General features: G+C 36.6%; 6 protein-coding genes across 6 annotated transcripts; 3 read left to right on the top strand and 3 right to left on the bottom strand.

Annotated features, from left to right (window-relative positions):
* Positions 1 to 1,004: 1,004 nt before the first annotated feature.
* On the top strand, positions 1,005 to 3,103 carry BDF20DRAFT_177504 (uncharacterized protein). Its single transcript, XM_053074861.1, has one exon. The coding sequence runs from the start codon at positions 1,216 to 1,218 to the stop codon at positions 2,926 to 2,928; it is 1,713 nt and encodes a 570-aa protein (XP_052931824.1). The 5' UTR covers positions 1,005 to 1,215; the 3' UTR covers positions 2,929 to 3,103.
* Positions 2,997 to 4,523, bottom strand: BDF20DRAFT_827849 (uncharacterized protein; the record flags this gene model as incomplete). Its single annotated transcript, XM_053078196.1, has 5 exons — positions 2,997 to 3,062; positions 3,342 to 3,618; positions 3,699 to 3,978; positions 4,099 to 4,346; positions 4,405 to 4,523. 5 exons carry the CDS (start codon positions 4,521 to 4,523, stop codon positions 2,997 to 2,999), a joined length of 990 nt encoding a protein of 329 aa, XP_052931823.1.
* A 445-nt stretch (positions 4,524 to 4,968) lies between these two features.
* Positions 4,969 to 6,182, bottom strand: BDF20DRAFT_895974 (HIT-like domain-containing protein). Its single transcript, XM_053082480.1, has one exon. It carries the CDS (start codon positions 6,139 to 6,141, stop codon positions 5,254 to 5,256), a length of 888 nt encoding a protein of 295 aa, XP_052931822.1. The 5' UTR covers positions 6,142 to 6,182; the 3' UTR covers positions 4,969 to 5,253.
* Positions 6,183 to 8,470: 2,288 nt separating this feature from the next.
* On the top strand, positions 8,471 to 11,776 carry BDF20DRAFT_895963 (uncharacterized protein). Its single transcript, XM_053082479.1, has 7 exons — positions 8,471 to 8,940; positions 9,012 to 9,147; positions 9,220 to 9,463; positions 9,550 to 10,604; positions 10,715 to 10,793; positions 10,889 to 10,971; positions 11,036 to 11,776. Exons 1-7 carry the CDS (start codon positions 8,862 to 8,864, stop codon positions 11,445 to 11,447), a joined length of 2,088 nt encoding a protein of 695 aa, XP_052931821.1. The 5' UTR covers positions 8,471 to 8,861; the 3' UTR covers positions 11,448 to 11,776.
* Positions 11,777 to 12,991: 1,215 nt separating this feature from the next.
* On the bottom strand, positions 12,992 to 13,941 carry BDF20DRAFT_895957 (uncharacterized protein; the record flags this gene model as incomplete). Its single annotated transcript, XM_053082478.1, has 1 exon — positions 12,992 to 13,941. A coding segment is annotated over exon 1 (295 nt), but the record flags the coding sequence as incomplete, so codon positions are not given.
* A 2,606-nt stretch (positions 13,942 to 16,547) lies between these two features.
* On the top strand, positions 16,548 to 18,134 carry BDF20DRAFT_895955 (snare-complex protein syntaxin-18 N-terminus-domain-containing protein). Its single transcript, XM_053082477.1, has one exon. The coding sequence runs from the start codon at positions 16,946 to 16,948 to the stop codon at positions 18,113 to 18,115; it is 1,170 nt and encodes a 389-aa protein (XP_052931819.1). The 5' UTR covers positions 16,548 to 16,945; the 3' UTR covers positions 18,116 to 18,134.
* Positions 18,135 to 18,276: the final 142 nt, after the last annotated feature.

The raw sequence follows: 18,276 nt of genomic DNA, 5'->3' as shown, positions 1-18,276 counted from the left end.
GTCCGCTGTATTCTCGTCAAATCAATATCATTCACATTATTTAGCACAAACGACGAAGTTGCTTGCTAATCAAAAACATCTTATTCCGTAATTAGTAGTAGCGATAATCCATTAGAAAGTGAATGTTGCTTCGCGTTCATAGAAGTTACACAAAGAAGAATAAAGCTCTTTTGGCAGATCATAATTACAGAATATTGCAGCAAGGTGTGCTTCTGGATACTTAATTTGTTTCAGAGTACACAGGAAAGACACCATAGCAGCTTACAGTTCTCAAATAATGCTAAATGAGGGTTGACGAAATCCTTCATTTCTTAGCAATCGTGGCAAAAGCACAAATGCAAATAAGCAGTCGAGATAAAATATAGTGATTTAAGTCATGTTATAAAGTTGTTTGGTAAGAAGTCTCATTTTGATTCTTTGTATTTCTTTCTTTTTATCCATCTTTCTCAGGGCGGATAAAGTAGAAAAAAATGTTGTTATCGAGTGTAGCCTTGGAACAGCTGCAGAAGATGGAATCACAATCCAAATGCGAAAGAATTCGTTCTTTTATCCGCGAGCAGAAGCAACACTTACCTTATTATACACCAGTTCCTGATGTCATAGATTACATACCGTCTTCCTGTTACTTTAAATGTACAGACAGTGATGACAAAGGTAGCGACGATCTAAGCGACATTACTTCTTCGATAAGTGAGATTATCAGAAGAAACTATGAAGCTGAGAAGAAAGAACGAGAAGATACGCAAAAGACAGCGACAATGATTGCTAAAGTCGATAAATATACGAGGCCTACTACGAATTATATCAGTAGTAACAGAGGCATTGAAGGTATAACAATGAATTTGATGGTAAACAATGTGAACAAACAACCAAAGCAAGCCTCATCGTCTAATGCAAGCTCGTCAAGAAAGAGTAAGAAATCGAAGCAGTTAATTACTAAGCTTAATGATAAAAGTAATTCGTCAAATCAGCACAGCGGCAATAACCATTATAAGAGCAAGTTACCACAGACAAAATCAAAAGGTTTCCATCTATTACACGTAAGTTTTTTCCTTTCATATATTCTTCTTAAGCTACTTTAGTCGAGATGCTTATCATTGTGCTTTATTTTAGAAATTTGTGTCACCCAATCTGGAAATCAGTCGCATCACTGTAAGTAAAATTAACATCAGCGCATACGAATGTCACAGCATGCTAAAGGTTTTTCGGTTCTAGATGAAGAATTACCATAATAGCCACAAGAGACCTAAGCTTGGCTTGTTTAACAAGGGAAAGTCATCAGCAAATGGAATTTCAATACCAGAACTGGTTTTTTCAGAGAATAAGTTTTTAACAAGGAAGCATTATATGATGGCTGAAGGAAAAGTATCATCAGCAAGGAATAGCCTTCCATCAAACGCAAAGGCTTCGTATAATACTGTCCTCTCGAGGAAGTGTGAAGAAGCAAAAAATCGAACGCCTTCCATTTCCAAATTCTTTTCGAACAACAATGGCAGCCATCGCTTATCTTTGTCACCCATAAACAGCGCGGCAACAACCAATGCTTCCATGTTACGAAAAAAGACAATATCAAGCATGAAATCGTGTTCGAACATTAATGAAGCATTGATCAATACAGGAACTGCAGTTTGTGACAGGTCGAAAACATTACCAAGTTCAATCAATGAGAGAAAACAAACAAAGGCAGTAAATAATACCGTGGCTACTGGTATAAATAGTACAGCCACTAGTGTCTCTAGCCAGCATTGTAGTTCACCGGTTACTTATCGTTTGCGTAATTTACAGGACCTCTTTGCTCAGAATCAACATCAGCAGCATAATGATGGAATAACTGACAGACTGACTGATTCTTTTTCCTCACAACGAGCTCAGCCAAATCAGAATCGACGCAATGCTCTTGATAAGAACAATACTCCGCTTGTCATATCAGTCTCTTCATTGTCGTCATCGTGCTCTAATGCTAGTATTAAACAACTACTAAGAGAATGTCAAGACTCGATCTTGTCTTATTGCTCATCTAACGCTAATTGTAATACACAATATCAACAGAATTGTAAGCCAACACGTGCGGTATGGAAACCGGCATTGCAGGCCGTTTCAAATACCCCCGTTTTGCAGTTGATGCCTTCTTATGCGCCTCCACGACCTTGCTACTATCCATCATCAGCGTTTTTCTCAAATTCTTCCTCATCTCTTGTATTTTACAATGATTATAATCAAGCACTCGATCAACCACAACATCAAATGCAACATCGACATGCCACTGCTACGTATTACAAATGTGATAATCGCACTACTACTATGAGTAAATCAAAGAAAGAGGGTATGGTTTATGCTGATGATAGTGAGGAGAGTTGTATAATGTATGACAGATTTTCATTTGCCCAACATTATCAGGAACAAAAGCAGCAGCAGCCAACACCATCTACATTTCATCCATCAACTCCATCTCAATGTCGTCAACAGGCCTCCTACTATTATTCTCATTCCACCACCGCCACCACTGATCAGCAACAACAGCAAAGTCACCAGTACGCTGATAATCAGCTATCTTCTATTAGTAAAACAAATCACAACAAAAGGAACATAATAGCAATCAGCATTTCGAGTGATAATAGCAGTAGTGTTAAGGATAGCCATTCTTTTGTATCACCAATCCAAGACATTGAAAGCAACAATTTAAAATGCCAAATCCGGAATAATCACACCCTTAATGGCAAGTGCAACAACAGCATCAGCTACATTAGTAGTAGAATGAAATCCGCTAACAGCAATGACAGTGACAACAGTAGTCTTATATTACTTGAACCAACAATGGCTGTCTTTAATGACGAGCGAAATTCTGTCAATGATAGTATTAATGATGAAGAAGAGGATTTGAACTTACAGAATTTCTGGTTGGAACAATCATACAAAAGAAAATTATAATAGTATCTATTAGTAACTTCATTTATCATAAGTGGTTCTAATAAATATTCATCCGTGTTTAACGTATTTTAGTCTTCTTTTCCAGCATTTAATTTGGCATAAATCAAATCCAAATTGGGCAAACCTAATTCAGTCTACATGGAGTGAGGAAACGAGCGTGGATTAATGTTTTTCAATTGAGATTGTAATTATTCTTGCTTTTATAACTTTGACCAAATAATACATACCACAGTATTGTCTGCTGCCTTCAGACTTGCAATTCTTTCTGCTGAAGTCGTTGTTGTGTTATGCTTCTTTTCGGAAGCGCATAGAAAATAGCCGCAATCCTTTCGAAGAACAAAGGCAATTTATTACATGCAACCAACAAGAAAGGTTGTTAAAAAAATAAAATAAAGTAAACGAAGACTTCTTACCTTGGACCATAATGATCTACATTGCCAGCAAAAACTGAACCCACAAAAAGTACAGTCAATTTTATTGCAACCCTCATCACGGTTTATCATCATTGAGCAACTTGGGCATCTACGACTGTACTTCAACTTCCATTCTATGGTTTTTACGTCATCATTATCCAGATACGTAGAGTCTTTCCCTTTCAAACGAAGAAGCTCCTCCATATACTCTTCACAGCTTAAGTTACCATGCGCTTTGTCTCCACATTGTAAACAGAACTCTGTCTGACAATTGAGGCTACAAATAGGACAACAGATCATGATTGCTTAGCAAAGCATAATCATCACTTAAAAATACTATGCCCTCTATTACTCTACCACTCTATGTTTGGAAAGAATGAAATATGGTCAAATTGTAGGCGTCTCCATGTTTCAGGTTGCATTTCCAGTTGCAGTATCTGTAAAGAGATATCCTTTACAGATCGTTCGCTTTCCTTATTATTGCGACATAAATCCAACAGGCTTTTAAGTAATTGATGATGAATTTCAAACAGAGTTGAGTTTCTAAATTCTAAATTGTTGAAAATTTGTACAAACTGATTATGTCCTTGCCGCTCCTCTGAGGGATATTTTTCATAAAATTTTATGATATTCTTCGCTATCAGCTTAGATAAGCTGTATATTAGGATAAAAAAATAAATAAAATCCCAACCCAACCTGGTTAAAAAATCTTGCCTTCATGACTTTAATGATTGATCTTTTTATGATATTGCTTTACTGTACCCTTTTACATAGACCCGCTTTTTGTCCGTCGACGAAGAGTTGCAAGGTATCACTTCCATTTCGCATGATGGACAGTGTTTAGAAAAGCTTCTGAAGGGTCGATTGAACCTATTGTAGATTTCAATGGTTGATTCTGACAAATATTTCTTCCATTCACCTGGAGGGATTGTTGCTCGGCACACCGGGCACTTTATAACTGTTACACTTAAGCCCCAACTTGATTTCACAACTTCATTGACATATCTAAATATTATTGTTGTGTTAACTCGAGTGCTTTATTCCATTTCTAAGGTGAACTTACTTTCGAAAGCAATCCAGACAAAATTGATCTCTGCACTTCTCTAAGCAAAAGTCCAGCTTTGAATCAAAACATATAGAGCATCTTTCTAAAAAAGGCTGCGCCTCAGTGTTATTGGTCATGCTTTTGCTGCCTATGCCCCAAGAATCATCTTCTGATCCACTTATTGCCCGCGTTAAAAAGCTGTCATAACTGAAGAGAAAATCGAAAATAATATACATGTGTTTTCGCTTTGCTGACAAGTGAATAAGCTCTTGGATACATTTCAACGCCGTTATAACAATTTGAAATACGAAATGGACAGGAATTAAAAGAATAAATAAGGCAGGAGTTAAAATGAAACGCTTGATACAAGCCATAAAAACAGATAAAGATGTAGCAAGGAATGAACGATAAAAGTAGTAGAAAGCAATTGTTGTTATCCAGTTCGATGTGTATATTCCTGCCTTTGTTATGAATATACAAACGTGCACAACACTTTTTACATGTCTGCTTTTCATACTATGTAATCGTCAGTATCAAATAAATTGAGTATAGACAATGAAAATGAGAGAAATGAAGGAATTACAAACCACAGAATTAAAAGGAGATAGATTAGGTGATCAGGTCGTACAAAAGCTGCATATCTGTATGCTGTCGTCTCTTTTCCCGCTCTTTCATACCGACCAAAAAGGATTGTATCAGATTTTAGAAGAAACGATGCAAGTCGATGTAATAGGATCTGTAAAAATGAATCCAAGGCCGTTCAATTTATAATCAAGCAAGTTTTACCACAATAGAACAGTTTTACATTTTATTCTTTCAAACTATAGAGTTACATCTTTCATTAAATATTCAACTCGTCAATTTTGATTATTGGTCCCAATTGTAGTCTGTTAGCAACTGGTGTCTTTCTCCAATGACAAAAGGTAATGTAGCTCTTTGGTAGTAGTCTGGGTATAATTCTAAGTTATTTATAACTGTATCAAGTAAATGAGCCTGACCCGAAACAACTCCAGGTGCATCAGTAAAAGCAACAGCTGTAATATGTACATGGAAATGGTAATAGGAAGGTTGATAATGAATGAATAGGCGGAGTTGATTTGGTGATAGGTTGGCTTTTTCTTTTACAAGCTCGTAAATCTTCTGCTTTAGTTTTTTAAGTAAAGGGAGATGTTCACTACGTAAAGAACGCAGTGACAGTATATCCGAACGCATGGCAATGGCCACCCAATATAACGTTTCAACGCTACCATTCCATTTCATATCAGGCAATATAACAAAACCTGTGCCAGGATCCTTGTCGTGATAAATAACACGGTCCGCTTCAGCTGAACCATCCAAAATGTTATGCACCCATTGGATACGCTTCACTGGTATTTGTTTTATGTATGCTATTGTATTAGATTCGTATAACGCAGGTGTTTCAATAACCATGACGCGTGCCTGTGCTTCGTATTTCGCAATATGAACGTCTGTTGCAGGGTATATGGTTTTAATACGAGTGTCTACCAAATTACTCTTTAAAGCAGCGGTACACCAACTGTAAATGTTGTTCTCAACGAGATCTACGAATGAGCTTTTGTCTACGTATATTGGAAGTTCGGAAATGATTGCATCCTCATATTGCGTCTTCTCAAATGAGAGGATGCAGTCTTGCCCTTCAACTTCGCCGAGAACATAAACTATTTTTGCCTTAGTATCGTTCGACAATATGCGTTGAAATCGAAATTTTGCTAGAATCTCTTCAATCGTAAGCATTTTTGTAAATAAAATGCTTCAACGAAAATAAGAATTTTGACCTTCCCTTTTTTTTTTTTTAAAAAAAAAAAAAAAACGAATCCATTCATGTCGGCTGCACAAATGGTCACAGCACTGGATATTTTTTGTCCTCTACAGTCTCCCTCTTCTACTGATTACATGCTTTCGAACATCTTTGAAAAAACATAAAATATGCATAGAAAAAGGCATACTTCAACAACTTAAATATATAAACTGATGCATGTGGTTTCCATAATATTGTCGTGCGGTGATCAGGTACATCTTTGTTCGCCTTTGACAATAATTAAACACTTCTACGAGCAATATATAAATGCTGCTGTAAGTTTGATTCATTGGACCACCCAAGCCAAAAATTTGAAGTGAGAGATGCTCTGTTTATGACAAACAGTTATTTATGACGTTCAGATGTGATTCGTTTTAATCATTCTCAGATGAACAATGTTTTTCCCTTTTTACTTGCATTTGCTCTGCTTTTTCTTCTATATCTTGATGCAACGTTTGCTACTAAAGTGTTCAACGAAAAGGTTGGTGACCCTTGCCGATAATCCTCATATTGAGCTTATTAATGGCATTTTTGATAAATGATAACAATTATTTATGCCATTTGTTATAAAAGTACTTTCTCTTTCTACATTTAAACGCCTCATTTAACATTAAGGTGCTTCGGATGTTACCGAGAAATACATTACTGGTGCCTTTCCTACTCTAGGAACAGAAACGGCCAGGGCAAGTCCTAGGACTTGTTTCAGCTTACTTAATTTTTACGAGATGTGCATCGTCCTTTAAGCCTCACCTTTATTGCGCCAATCAAATTATGTTATTCTTTCTCGTCTAATCTAGATAAGATAAAATCTGAGCTTATACACAAATGGAATGGTCATGGCTTAAGGCTTGAATTGACTTTCTGAGCAAGCTTTTGCTGAAAAATCGCAATTGTGCACAGTAAAGGTACTTTATATATATTGAATGTAACCTATTAGCGATAGCTAAAACTGTAGGGTTATAGTCGAAAAATCCAGTGCGCTATGTATGACTATACGTTTCTGAGCTTACCAAAGTCGTTTACTGTTAACATAAACCGTTTCAGATATAGAGCGCGGATCCATCTGTTGGCGTTTTTTTGTAACGGACAGCGAAAAACCCGCAATGATGAAAGATAAAGATATCAAAACACTTGAGTAATTTGAGATCGATTCTTTTTTCTCCTAAAAAAAAGCCAATTTTCCATTTTTCTATTGCAATACCCATTGACAGCATATAAATGGTACCATCGATAAACCTGTTGTTAGACTCAATGCATTAAGTTAGTATAGTATACGTAAAACAAGGTTCTGTTGGAACGCTTACTTTGCCGAACCTTGTGAAAACGAAAGTGACGCATTGCTCACAGTGAAATATTGATATCTGCTTTTCTAAAGAGAAAATGGCGTGCTCTTACATCTTTTTGTTAGTTTTCTCAAAATGCTACCACTTTCCGCGGAATCAAAATACAGTATGGTACTACACAGTGGGTATTGAGAGTTGAGAAAGATACAGCATCAGGCCTTCAATGAATTAACGTATTGTGTGCATAATCGACAGTTCTATAATAAAGGTAAGTATAACTTAATATTAGGTGCAACAGGAGATAAATATACTAAGCTACTTACTTTTAATAACAGGATAGGAAACAGTAATAGGCCAGTAATGGATATCAAAGCTTTGACATACTTTGTAATTGCAGCATGTCAAGAAACATGGCTCTTGAGTCAATTATGTGATAAACATTATTCAGTGCCTTTGAAGCCATTGAAGCTGCTGTCCCCTAATTCATTGTTCCAATGCAAGTAAGTCTTTTGACTGACTACAAAGCAATTAAGTAAACAATTATAAATGTTTCACAATCTATCATTGATGGATTTGCCAAGCGTTTTGGCTTTTAAGAAAATGAAAGATGATTTGCTAAAGAGGTTATGATAGGTTAAAAGATCATTTCCCTTACAATTTGAGGGTTCTTTGTACCTACCGTCAAAACGAGTATTTGGGTAGATATAGGAACAAGTAGGTACATGTACGAGATATACGTACGCATAATAGTTGCACTGTATAGTTATTGTTTAATTTGATTTTCTGCCAAATGCTACGGCATTGCTTATCAAAATGACAATATGTAACCAAAATGTGTTTATACTTATTGTTGAATACTAGGCGACCTGTTGCTAGACCAGCAAGCGGGATTATGGCTAAAAAAAAGAGAGTTTCGGATACAAATTAGGGTCGTTTGTGTTTCTTTCTGCCCTTTTTTTTTCTTTCCATAAAATCATTAGCGCTTTATTCTTTTTCTTCTCTTCTGCTTTTTGATAGCAGCCTTCGATAATTTCTCAATTTTTACTCTTGTTATACGCTTCCCGTATTCCCTAATCAGTCATCAGACAGATATTCCAATCATATTAAGCCGAATAAGCATAGTTGATAACCAAGCAATTAGCATATCATTTTTATATAGCATTTCGCAATACTACAAAGTAATTCAATTCGAGTACGATAATACAGAGACATTGTTGCTACTGCAAAGATAATGCTACTGGACTCGTAAAGCCCAATTCTCACATCAGCACATTGAATTTTCTATTAAACCAGCAAACAAATAGTAGACCACATCTATTACTATAACTTATTCACTTCTTCAGAAACGAACTCAGAAGAGTAATATACCAAATATGAGCATGTCGATCAGTCAAATATTACAACCAGAAAGTCAAAATCCAGATAACAGCAAAAAGAAAATGCACAGCAAAGGTATAACGACGGGTGTAACGCTGAGACCAGTCTCTATAACAAATTAACCAGTTATACGTTTATCCGTTTAGTGAAAATCTTCTACACGTTCAAGGGTTCAGATACACATTGCTTTTGTACTTTCGATATTGATTTAGATGATCTCAATGGCCGAAAATGGGTGGGTGTTCCTTTGAAGCAATGTGTTGCTTCTGTATGCTCGTCAAGGTACTTTCGTATAAGGGACTATCATCACAATACCTGAAAAGCTTATTCTCAGTATTATGCAATAATTTCTAGTCCAGATCAATTGGTCGACAGCAATACTGCTGTTTACAGCGCCAATTTTGAGGAAAGTATTACTGTTGAGAACTGGTCTCATCTACACGACTCCCGCTCCAATATTATTTGGGAGGGCCACGGAGATGTGACGAACATCTTAAACGATAATGAAAAAAACCCCCTGTTAACAGGCAAAGTAGTACCTGCTGATGAGTTTAGCTCATATAAGTTCTACATAGAAGTGCTTTTGCAATTGCATCCAGTACGTAAAAATATAAGACGAATACTACGTTCAACATCTTAGTCGGTATCTATTATTCTAACAAAGCTACCATATAAAAAATATAGATACGACATGTACAGTCTCACAGCAATACAAATAGTACAGAAAAAAACGCGCATTCATACCTTCCGCCAGTGCATTCCTTGTGGTCAAATAAGCTGATCGCAACTAGCGAATCGCCCTTGTCGCAGTCAGCAACTTCGTATCCTTCTTCATCAGCAGTTGTAGAACGGCCTTTCATGTCGGCACTGTATCATCTTTCTGAATCTCACTCATCATTTAATCTGCACCAGCAACATCAACAGCAGCAGTATCAAACTAAACATGAGTTGCGTGAGTCCTGTCCTTCAATCAGTAAGTCTCCTCTCAGAACCGAAGACTTATTAGTAAAGGAAGTAGATCAAAAGTGCTCACCACCTTACCATCCTGGTCATATCAACACGCAATCGTCGTCATCTTTTATCGCAAAAAAAGTGAGTCAATGTGAAAATGCTAGTAACAAACAGTTTCCATCTGCCATACATCTGACTGTAGGTAATTATCAAAGTCTCGATAAAAAAAGAAAGCTCAGTTCAACCCCAAGAAAGCATCAACAACAGCAACAGCATCAGATGCAACTTCAAACCCCTTCTCTTGGCGCATTCTCCTACCAAAATCATAAGCAGCAACAACAACTGATGCGCTATAAAAGCGATACTGGTAACGACAGTGTCGAGAACAGTAATACTGATGACTCTAAAAGCAATAGTGGCCTTACAGGACTACATCATCAACATCAACACCACTTTCGTACTTCTTCAGCGATGTCTCACCAGCATACATCATCATTTTCAACGCCTACTCCAACCATAATCCGCGACTTATCACCGAACAATACTTTGATGAAGCCTAGCATGGACACATTCTATCATCAATCACGAAGGAAAAAGAGAGATACGAAACCGCCCAATGTAAACGATATCCGTCCATTTGTAGAAATTGAAAGAAAGCCTGACGGAAGTTATGTTCTCCCTGCAGAAGTAGACTCATGGACAGTTCTAGATCTAGGCACTGTGATATGGAATAAAGCAGCTTTTCACAATCAAAGATATATTTATCCAGTCGGATATCGCGTGAAAAAGTAAAAAAAAAAAAAAAAAAAAAAAAAAAAAAAAAAACCAAAAAAAAAAGAACTTGCTTATATTCCTTCCTTGATACAAAACATTTTAACCAGCTTATTATGATTTATAGATGGTATCGTAGCATGGTAAACCCTCATAGTGATACTCAATATACCTGCGAAATTCTAGACGGTGGAGATGAGCCTATTGTTAGTATTCGTTAAGTTGTATAGTATTATTTTTTTCTTCTTTCTTTACATTTTAACTTACATTATTCCCGTCATTAATTGTACGTATGTTATAGTTCCAGTTACAAGCTGATGATAACCCTAGTGAATGTTGGCGTGGTCCAACTCCTACGACGGTGTGGACAATCGCTGTCAGAAGGTTGGTATCGGTTTATCAATGAGCATTGTGTTTGCTTACTTCGAATTCTAATCAATTTCCTCAGAGCATTTGCTATTCGTAATATGGATTACGGTCATAATCCCGTTGGTCCCGACTTTTTCGGTCTTCGTAAAAATACAATTGCTAAAATGATTCAAGACCTACCAAACGCAGATAAATGTAAGAACTACATTTGGCAAAATTTTGAAGCCATGACACACTCAAAAGGGAAAACCGTTAGAAGGAATACAACAACAAGCTGTTTACAGACAGATAATAATAGTAGTTTTAGCAGTAGTGGTAGTAGTAACAATAATAACTCTACCCCGTCAGTCAGCTCCACGAGACGCATCACTACGTATGATAGTACCAATAATGATATGCTTTCTATGCATCGTCAACAGCAACAGCTTGACAGCGAAAGAAAGAGCGAAGATATGGTTCTATGCGAGGCGAACGGTTTTAAAGTCAATTAATTCTTATGTACTCGTTCGACAGTCAAAATAATACTTTTTACTGTTGCATTCTTGTTTGTATAATATCTTTATGTACCCTGATCCGGAGCTGTTTGTGGCCTATTAATGACGGCTTAAACTGTACAATACTGTGTTATTAATACCCCATTTGTAGTCTTTTCTCCCCTTAAAAAGCTAATTCTCTGTATAAATAGGAGTAATACTTCTAATCCCGTAATATACTAGCTCTCATATAATACCAATAAATCTAGATGAATGTATACTCGACAAATGTTATTTGAGGGTATGAATGCAAAGGCCAAAACGCGCTGTCATCATCAGTATCGACCCCAAAACGTCAAGAGATATTGCTATATTACGATTCGTCATTGCTTTTAGCAAATTCAATAAGTTGTATCGTCATTCTTTATTACTCATTTCTTCCCTTCAACAAAGAGTGCGTTTGGCAATCAGTCAGCAGAAACCAGATCATACGAGATCTGGATACAAAAAACCCAAAAAAAAGCCAGAAACCCCTAACCAGAATTTTCAATGTTTAGCCTCTTCTTACGTTTTATAATGATTTTATTGGCATTTGTAGACATTCTAAGTGTTCTATAAAACAATTATTCATCAATCAGTAATCACTGTCTTCGCATACCCCGAATTCAGGATTTTTGAGCTGGAATTATGATGTCATTTCTGATTTGCAAAACTTTCTCTGCACAAAGTCATAGAGACTGAAAAGGTAGCTGAGGCCTGATAAAACAGAAGACGAGGTTACACGTTTCAACGTTACGCCTTTACTGTTATTAAGTGACAACGGATTTTTGACAGATTATGTCGAATCTTTTGAATTCCCGAAAAACTGTCAATCTGGGTAATGTACAAAGTGCCTTTTAAGCGATGCATTTCTGCGTACAAATGAAAGGTACGATAATTGTATAAAAGAAGTTGCTTACAGTTTTTGATCTCTGAAACCTATACAAGATGGTGTTTGTCTTAGAATACTTTTTTCCTTTCATTTTTAAAGAGTGGGTAACCGCAACCGCAGATGAAAAAGTTTGGTTCTATTAACAATCTCCGTACAATCAAGCCCGTGCATTTAATGTTTAGCCAAAAAGGGAAAATTTTTGTGGGACATGTTATGTAAATGGTTACCCGTGTATCATTGTCACTTTTTAGAGAGTGGGACTCTTGTTCGAAGTGAATTCTACGATGGTCATTAAGCAAATTTTCTACTCTTCAATAGCCTGACAAAGATGATTGAAGCATTAGTTGCTCTTATCAACATGTTTGCAGTTGCGAAATGTTAAGCTTTGGATTTGGTAGAATAGCTCCTGCTTATGGGAATCCAGGAACGAAACAAGAAAAGAAATGCTGTATCTAGATATTAACCAACCTGTGGGGTTGCTGTCATTATCGTCTGTTAATTGAGCAAATTGGCACGCCGATCGAAGCGATATCACAAATATAGAGGCTTACATAAGACTGTGGGCGGTATTACATTACCTTTGAACTTAAAAGTCAGTTCGAACGCTTAGTTTTGTTGAGCAGTATTGTGGTACAGTCTAGTCGGTTCAGTTTCGGACAGCATTGAGGTGATTTTCAGATTAAAGAACAGAAAAATTGGGATTTTGAGTACAATATTTTTGGATATATTATTTATAAAATGTAGACTTACTTCCTGTAGAATCTTTAAGTCTCCCATCGAGGGGAGACAACCACATTCGTTGTGGCGCTTTGTGATTGACGACAAAATGGGCCAGGTCTTCCATGGCCAGTCCAAATCTCTTGAGCAATATGATACATGTTTTGAGCCGCCATAACATCACGATTCCAAAAAATACTACAATTTCTGCAAAAGAGTATCTGATGGATTTCTCTACTTGGTGTACGAGGACTATTCTTACATCCGACGATTTACACGAATTACAGATCTATACACACATTGATGTAAATCAGAGTTTTGAGCTATGTTTATGATCATATGCAATTGATTACATACCTTTGATGTACGAAATTCATCAATATCTAATACTAACACTAGCCCTTGTTTCTCTTTAGTTTTCAAAAGTTTGTATATTTTCCTTGAAACACCGGCTTGCAAACCTTTAAAGCGAACTTGCGCTCTATTGGTTAACCCGTCACCAAACAGTACCAGTGGCATTTTGGACTTATCGCCAAGTTCAAATGACCTTTTGTACGTATGACGACTATTCAGAGAAAAGTGAGAATACATTATTACAGTAACGCATACTGTGCGCATCATTTGAATCATTCTATTTACATGGTATTGACTGATTGATGAGCTATGCCGGGATTTCGGCGATTGTTTTGCTTTTTACGTCTCTTGTGATTTCTTTTACTCATCTGCCGTGATCTCTTCTGCGGGTTATACTTCTTTCCTCCATTCAGCAGTATGTTTGTAGCATATTCTAAGGATACTTGTCTTCCATGAAAATTCTTCCAGTTCAGCTCTGCGGTTCTGTACCCATAGAACTGATGCAGAATAGTCATATGTCCGCACATATACTGTATATGATCACGATAGCGGCTAGCAGATGTTGTTTAACAGATGGGATTAGTGACTCTATGCTTTTGATACCCTGTTGCTGTTTCAATTCTTCTTCTATCGCTTATTGTCTTCACTCCGAGCATGTTATTTTTTTTTTTATCAATCCATCCTTTTTCACTACATATGCTATTGAAATAAGCTAAAGAGTATCTCCAAGCAAAAATAAAGAAAAAGCAGCAACAGAATAAAAAGATTAACTTGGCTTTACACATTTTGGTCACTTTTAAGGCGTACTGATATGGGTTTTCTACTTTTGGTGACAAAAACATGCGCTGACTGTGGAGAAAAAGGGTTTGACACCGGCAATGGCACTTGTGCTCAAAAGATGAAAGCAGTAATAGATAGCTCTTTACCATCTTTTGATGGCGCAGCTTTCTATGACAAAAAAAAAAAAAAAAAAGAAACAGGAGCTGGAAAGGACGGGCTTGATACAAAACATAGTTGATAAGACATCAAACGTCTGTAACAGGCAACTTGAATATGCTAAGCCAAGCTGCAATATGATTGATACTACTTTCAATATTTTTTTGGACTGAAACAATTGTCTTGCAGAAAGCAGACAAGAAACTAAAATGTTGAAAGGAAATTCTGACTGCAGTATCAAAGACTGCAGCACGATGTGATTGGTCGTGCGAAACTGTCTGTACTATGTACCCATTAAGCGTGAATCAGGGAAGAGCAACAGCATGCTTTTGACTGTATATAAAGATTCTTCTTATTGAGGAAGGTTCGTTATGTGAACATGCAAGAATAATATTCGCTGAGAACGATAGTCACCCAAAGAAATGCCTACTTACGATAGATCAGCTTTTTATCTTTTAAGCTAAAGATCTATTTACCAATTGCGCTTTTTGCTAATGGAAAGGATCGATTTTTAAACTTTTTAACTTTTAGCTGATATATTTCTTTACAGCAACTAATACTTAAGTATGAATTGAGTGGATAGGAAGGCCTTTTTTATAAAGAAAAATACATTAGCAACGAATACAATTGAAATTAGTTATGGGAAGCGAAAAACATTCAATACGTTAAGAGAACAATGGCACGACCTCCTATGTAATCTTTTTCAACTTTCTAGGTATTCACTCATTATCAATCTTGACAGTAGCTAGCTTGTCAGGTGCAGAACAGACCCTTAGTGTCATGGTGTGAAGTCATTTTACCTCCAAATTTTAAATGCTACAGATAACTGAATCAGTAAAGCAACACATTTTGATCAGTCCTAAATGACTGCAGCTATAAGTAGATGCGAATAAGCTTAATTAGTTTCCTTCTCTCGAAAGTGCTATCACTCAAAACTTGCATGTGCAAACGGTATTTTTCTATTTCTATTTTATCTTTTTCTGCTGCTGAACTGCCTGAAGAAAAACGGCCTTAATATAAAAAATCTACACGAGACACAAAAATAATTACAAATACAATCGAGACAATTTTCATTTATCCAAAGCATGATAAAGACAAATAAAGGTAGTAAAAAATAGGTTTTTATTATCTTTAAAAATAAAAAAAAAAAATAAAAAAAATGGGTCTGACATATTGGCTCATTCCTATACCATAAGTATAGAAACTTAACAGGCGGCACCGCGTGTAGGTTTGTCATATAGCCGCCCTACCGAGCCTAGGCTAGGCCCAGCTCGGCAGGGTATACTTTCTTTGGCATGGGAAAGTATCCAGAAGCCGACGTCGCCGACGATGGAGGGGATACTGAACGAGGCAGACGACCACCAAACAACAACCGGAAGAGCCTAATGTGGACTTGACGAGACTTGACGAAACTACCTAGAAGAGCCTAATGTGGACTTGTAAGACTTGACGAAACTACCTAGAACCGAAAAAATTAGACCTAAGAATTGACCAGCGCTAAAGAAAAAGAACCTAGAACCTACAGAGAAACGGGAACCACCAGCCAGATGCTCCATCCAGACCCACCTCCATCGCCAACCCCTAGAAACCTACGTAAAAAGAAAGAGTGAAAATGAAAAGAAAAAATAAAATCTCAAGGAAGGAAAAAATAAAAATCTCAAGAAAGGATCTCAATCGACATCTTCGGTCTGCACTATAGCCACTAAACAAAGGTTGCTTCAGTAAACCAAACTTGAAAAAGGAGGATGAATATGACAATCAAATACTTACCACTCAAGTTTGCTGACAATAAAAGAACATAGCTAAACTCATCAAGAAAGGTTCTAAATCGTCATTTTCAACTACACTAGCCACTAAACAAAGGTTGCTTCAGTAAAACCAGACTTATAAAAGAATTGATGAATGGTATAAATTTGAAAATAAATACTTTACATTCAAGTTTGTTGAGAAAAAGAGGATAAGGAAAAGAAAGAAAACGTAAAAAACGAGCAAAATTTCCAGCTCATTTATAAGAAAAAAACAAGTGTATTTTCTTTCTTATGGAGGAATTTGCACCGTCTCCTTTTTGTTGATATTGCATCTATTAGCCCTTGTTTACATGTGAAATAAAGAGACATCATCATAAGTTGAGAAAAAATTTATGATGTGTTACAAGATAGGCGAAAACGTCCAATTTGGGCTATTGATAAAGTTACTTTTTACAGTAGTCGCAGTAGCAGTACTTTATTAAGTTTGATGGTAGATACACTTTTACTTTTGAAATCCCTTTTTCTTAAGAATAGAAATAGTTACTGATAATGGAGATATGTACACTCTTTCTCAAAAAGACAAGTAGACGCGTTGAGTTCCAAAAGTTGATTACAGACATATTATTGCCATGCCTGGAAAGGTTGCTGTCTACGTTTTTATTTTCCTTCACCTCATCCCACCTTCACTTTACTGTGTCTTCTTACAGAAATGAAAATGTCTATTTATACAGTTTCTGTATACGGTTGGCCTTGTAAGAGATGAAAGAAAAGTTGTGTGTGACGTGTATCGGCAGTGAGCCAATTCTCGTATAGACCAAACAGTGAAGTGCATGAATTGCAGCCTTTTCGGTCTTTTTTTTTTCAATTTTGCTGTACAATACGAAAAAAAGAAAGAAAGAAAGAACGTCAATCCCTTAATCACAATGCCGAATATAACCATCGATTTCAGGCACCTGGTCGAAAGCAAGAATAATGATTCACAAATGACCCGTACTACACGGCGACGAAAAAGAAAGCACGATGAAAGTTTAGTTGATCCATTCACTCAAGAAGCTTACAGAATATACCAACATATAAACAACTTAAAAAAGTTCCTCGTCTCCATTCGACCTGCTTACTTAAGTTCCACCAATCGTCCTTCTCGTCTAGCTGCAGGAAGAAGCACGAAATCAGAAGCACAAGGTGATAGCCATTCGTTATTCTCTATTTTTTCCGGTGACATTACGCACTTAACCGATCGAGAGCGTGATGAGATTGACTTTCAAGCCAAGCTTATCATACGACGTTGTATGGATAGAATCAAAGAATTGGAAGATTTTGAAAAAGAACGACATGAGAAAGAATCAGCCAAACCTGTTAGCCGACTGGCTCATTTCTTCAACGCAGTGTTATCTTCTGCAACAGAAGAAGATACATTGAATGTACACCGAAGTAGTATGACATGGTTTTTAAATCAAAAGTTGACGCAGGTTTCTAAGATACAGAAAGATCAACAGGAAATTCGCTTGAATAGAGAGATTGAAAAGAGTGAAAACCAACTATCGAAATCGATTTTTGCTCATCCTCCGCCTGATTATACGATTACAGGAGCAACAACAGGAGCAGACAACTTAGAAGCAACAGTACAACGACAAGAATACGTTGAAGAAGAGGAAAACCCGTTCGAAGAGGAGTTGACCAACGACCAAATACAAATGCTTGAAAAAGAGAATTCACTTATGCTGGAAGAACTAAATAATACGTTGAATCAAGTGCGAAATGCAGAGAAGGCTTTGTTGGAAATTTCTACACTCCAAAATCAGTTGACAAGTCATTTAGCCGCACAAACAATCCAAACAGATAGGCTATACGCAGATGCTATAGCAACAACTGAAAAAGTAAGTCAAGGCAACTTACAGCTTATTTCCGCCAGAGAACGGAATAAGAGTAGTCGAAAATTTATGCTACTATTTCTCGTCGGTGCAAGCTTTGTCCTTTTATTTTTGGATTGGTATTCTTAAATAAAAAACTGTTTGCATGCATTTTTTTTTTATTTTATGTTGCTGGGTATGAAAATATTACGCTCTAAGCGGAGGTTAAATTTGATTTGTTATTTAATGCTTTTTGCTCACCTTATGTCCCACAGGCGAATCCAACTGTAGAGCAGAAAAAAACCTTTTTT

Source organism: Mycotypha africana, assembly GCF_025528875.1.
Source record: "Mycotypha africana strain NRRL 2978 chromosome Unknown BDF20scaffold_12, whole genome shotgun sequence".
NCBI classification, from domain to species: domain Eukaryota; kingdom Fungi; phylum Mucoromycota; class Mucoromycetes; order Mucorales; family Mycotyphaceae; genus Mycotypha; species Mycotypha africana.
This window is presented reverse-complemented; position numbering and strand designations above follow the sequence as displayed.

Coding starts and splice junctions, on each gene's coding strand:
- BDF20DRAFT_177504 (XM_053074861.1), top strand. CDS start 1,216: ATGAAGAATTACCATAATAGCCACAAGAGACCTAAGCTTGGCTTGTTT.
- BDF20DRAFT_895974 (XM_053082480.1), bottom strand. CDS start 6,141: ATGCTTACGATTGAAGAGATTCTAGCAAAATTTCGATTTCAACGCATA.
- BDF20DRAFT_895963 (XM_053082479.1), top strand. CDS start 8,862: ATGAGCATGTCGATCAGTCAAATATTACAACCAGAAAGTCAAAATCCA. Junction 9,464..9,549: donor TGCTTTTGCAATTGCATCCA/GTACGTAAAAAT, acceptor TAAAAAATATAG/ATACGACATGTACAGTCTCA. Junction 10,605..10,714: donor GTCGGATATCGCGTGAAAAA/GTAAAAAAAAAA, acceptor TATGATTTATAG/ATGGTATCGTAGCATGGTAA.
- BDF20DRAFT_895955 (XM_053082477.1), top strand. CDS start 16,946: ATGAATTGCAGCCTTTTCGGTCTTTTTTTTTTCAATTTTGCTGTACAA.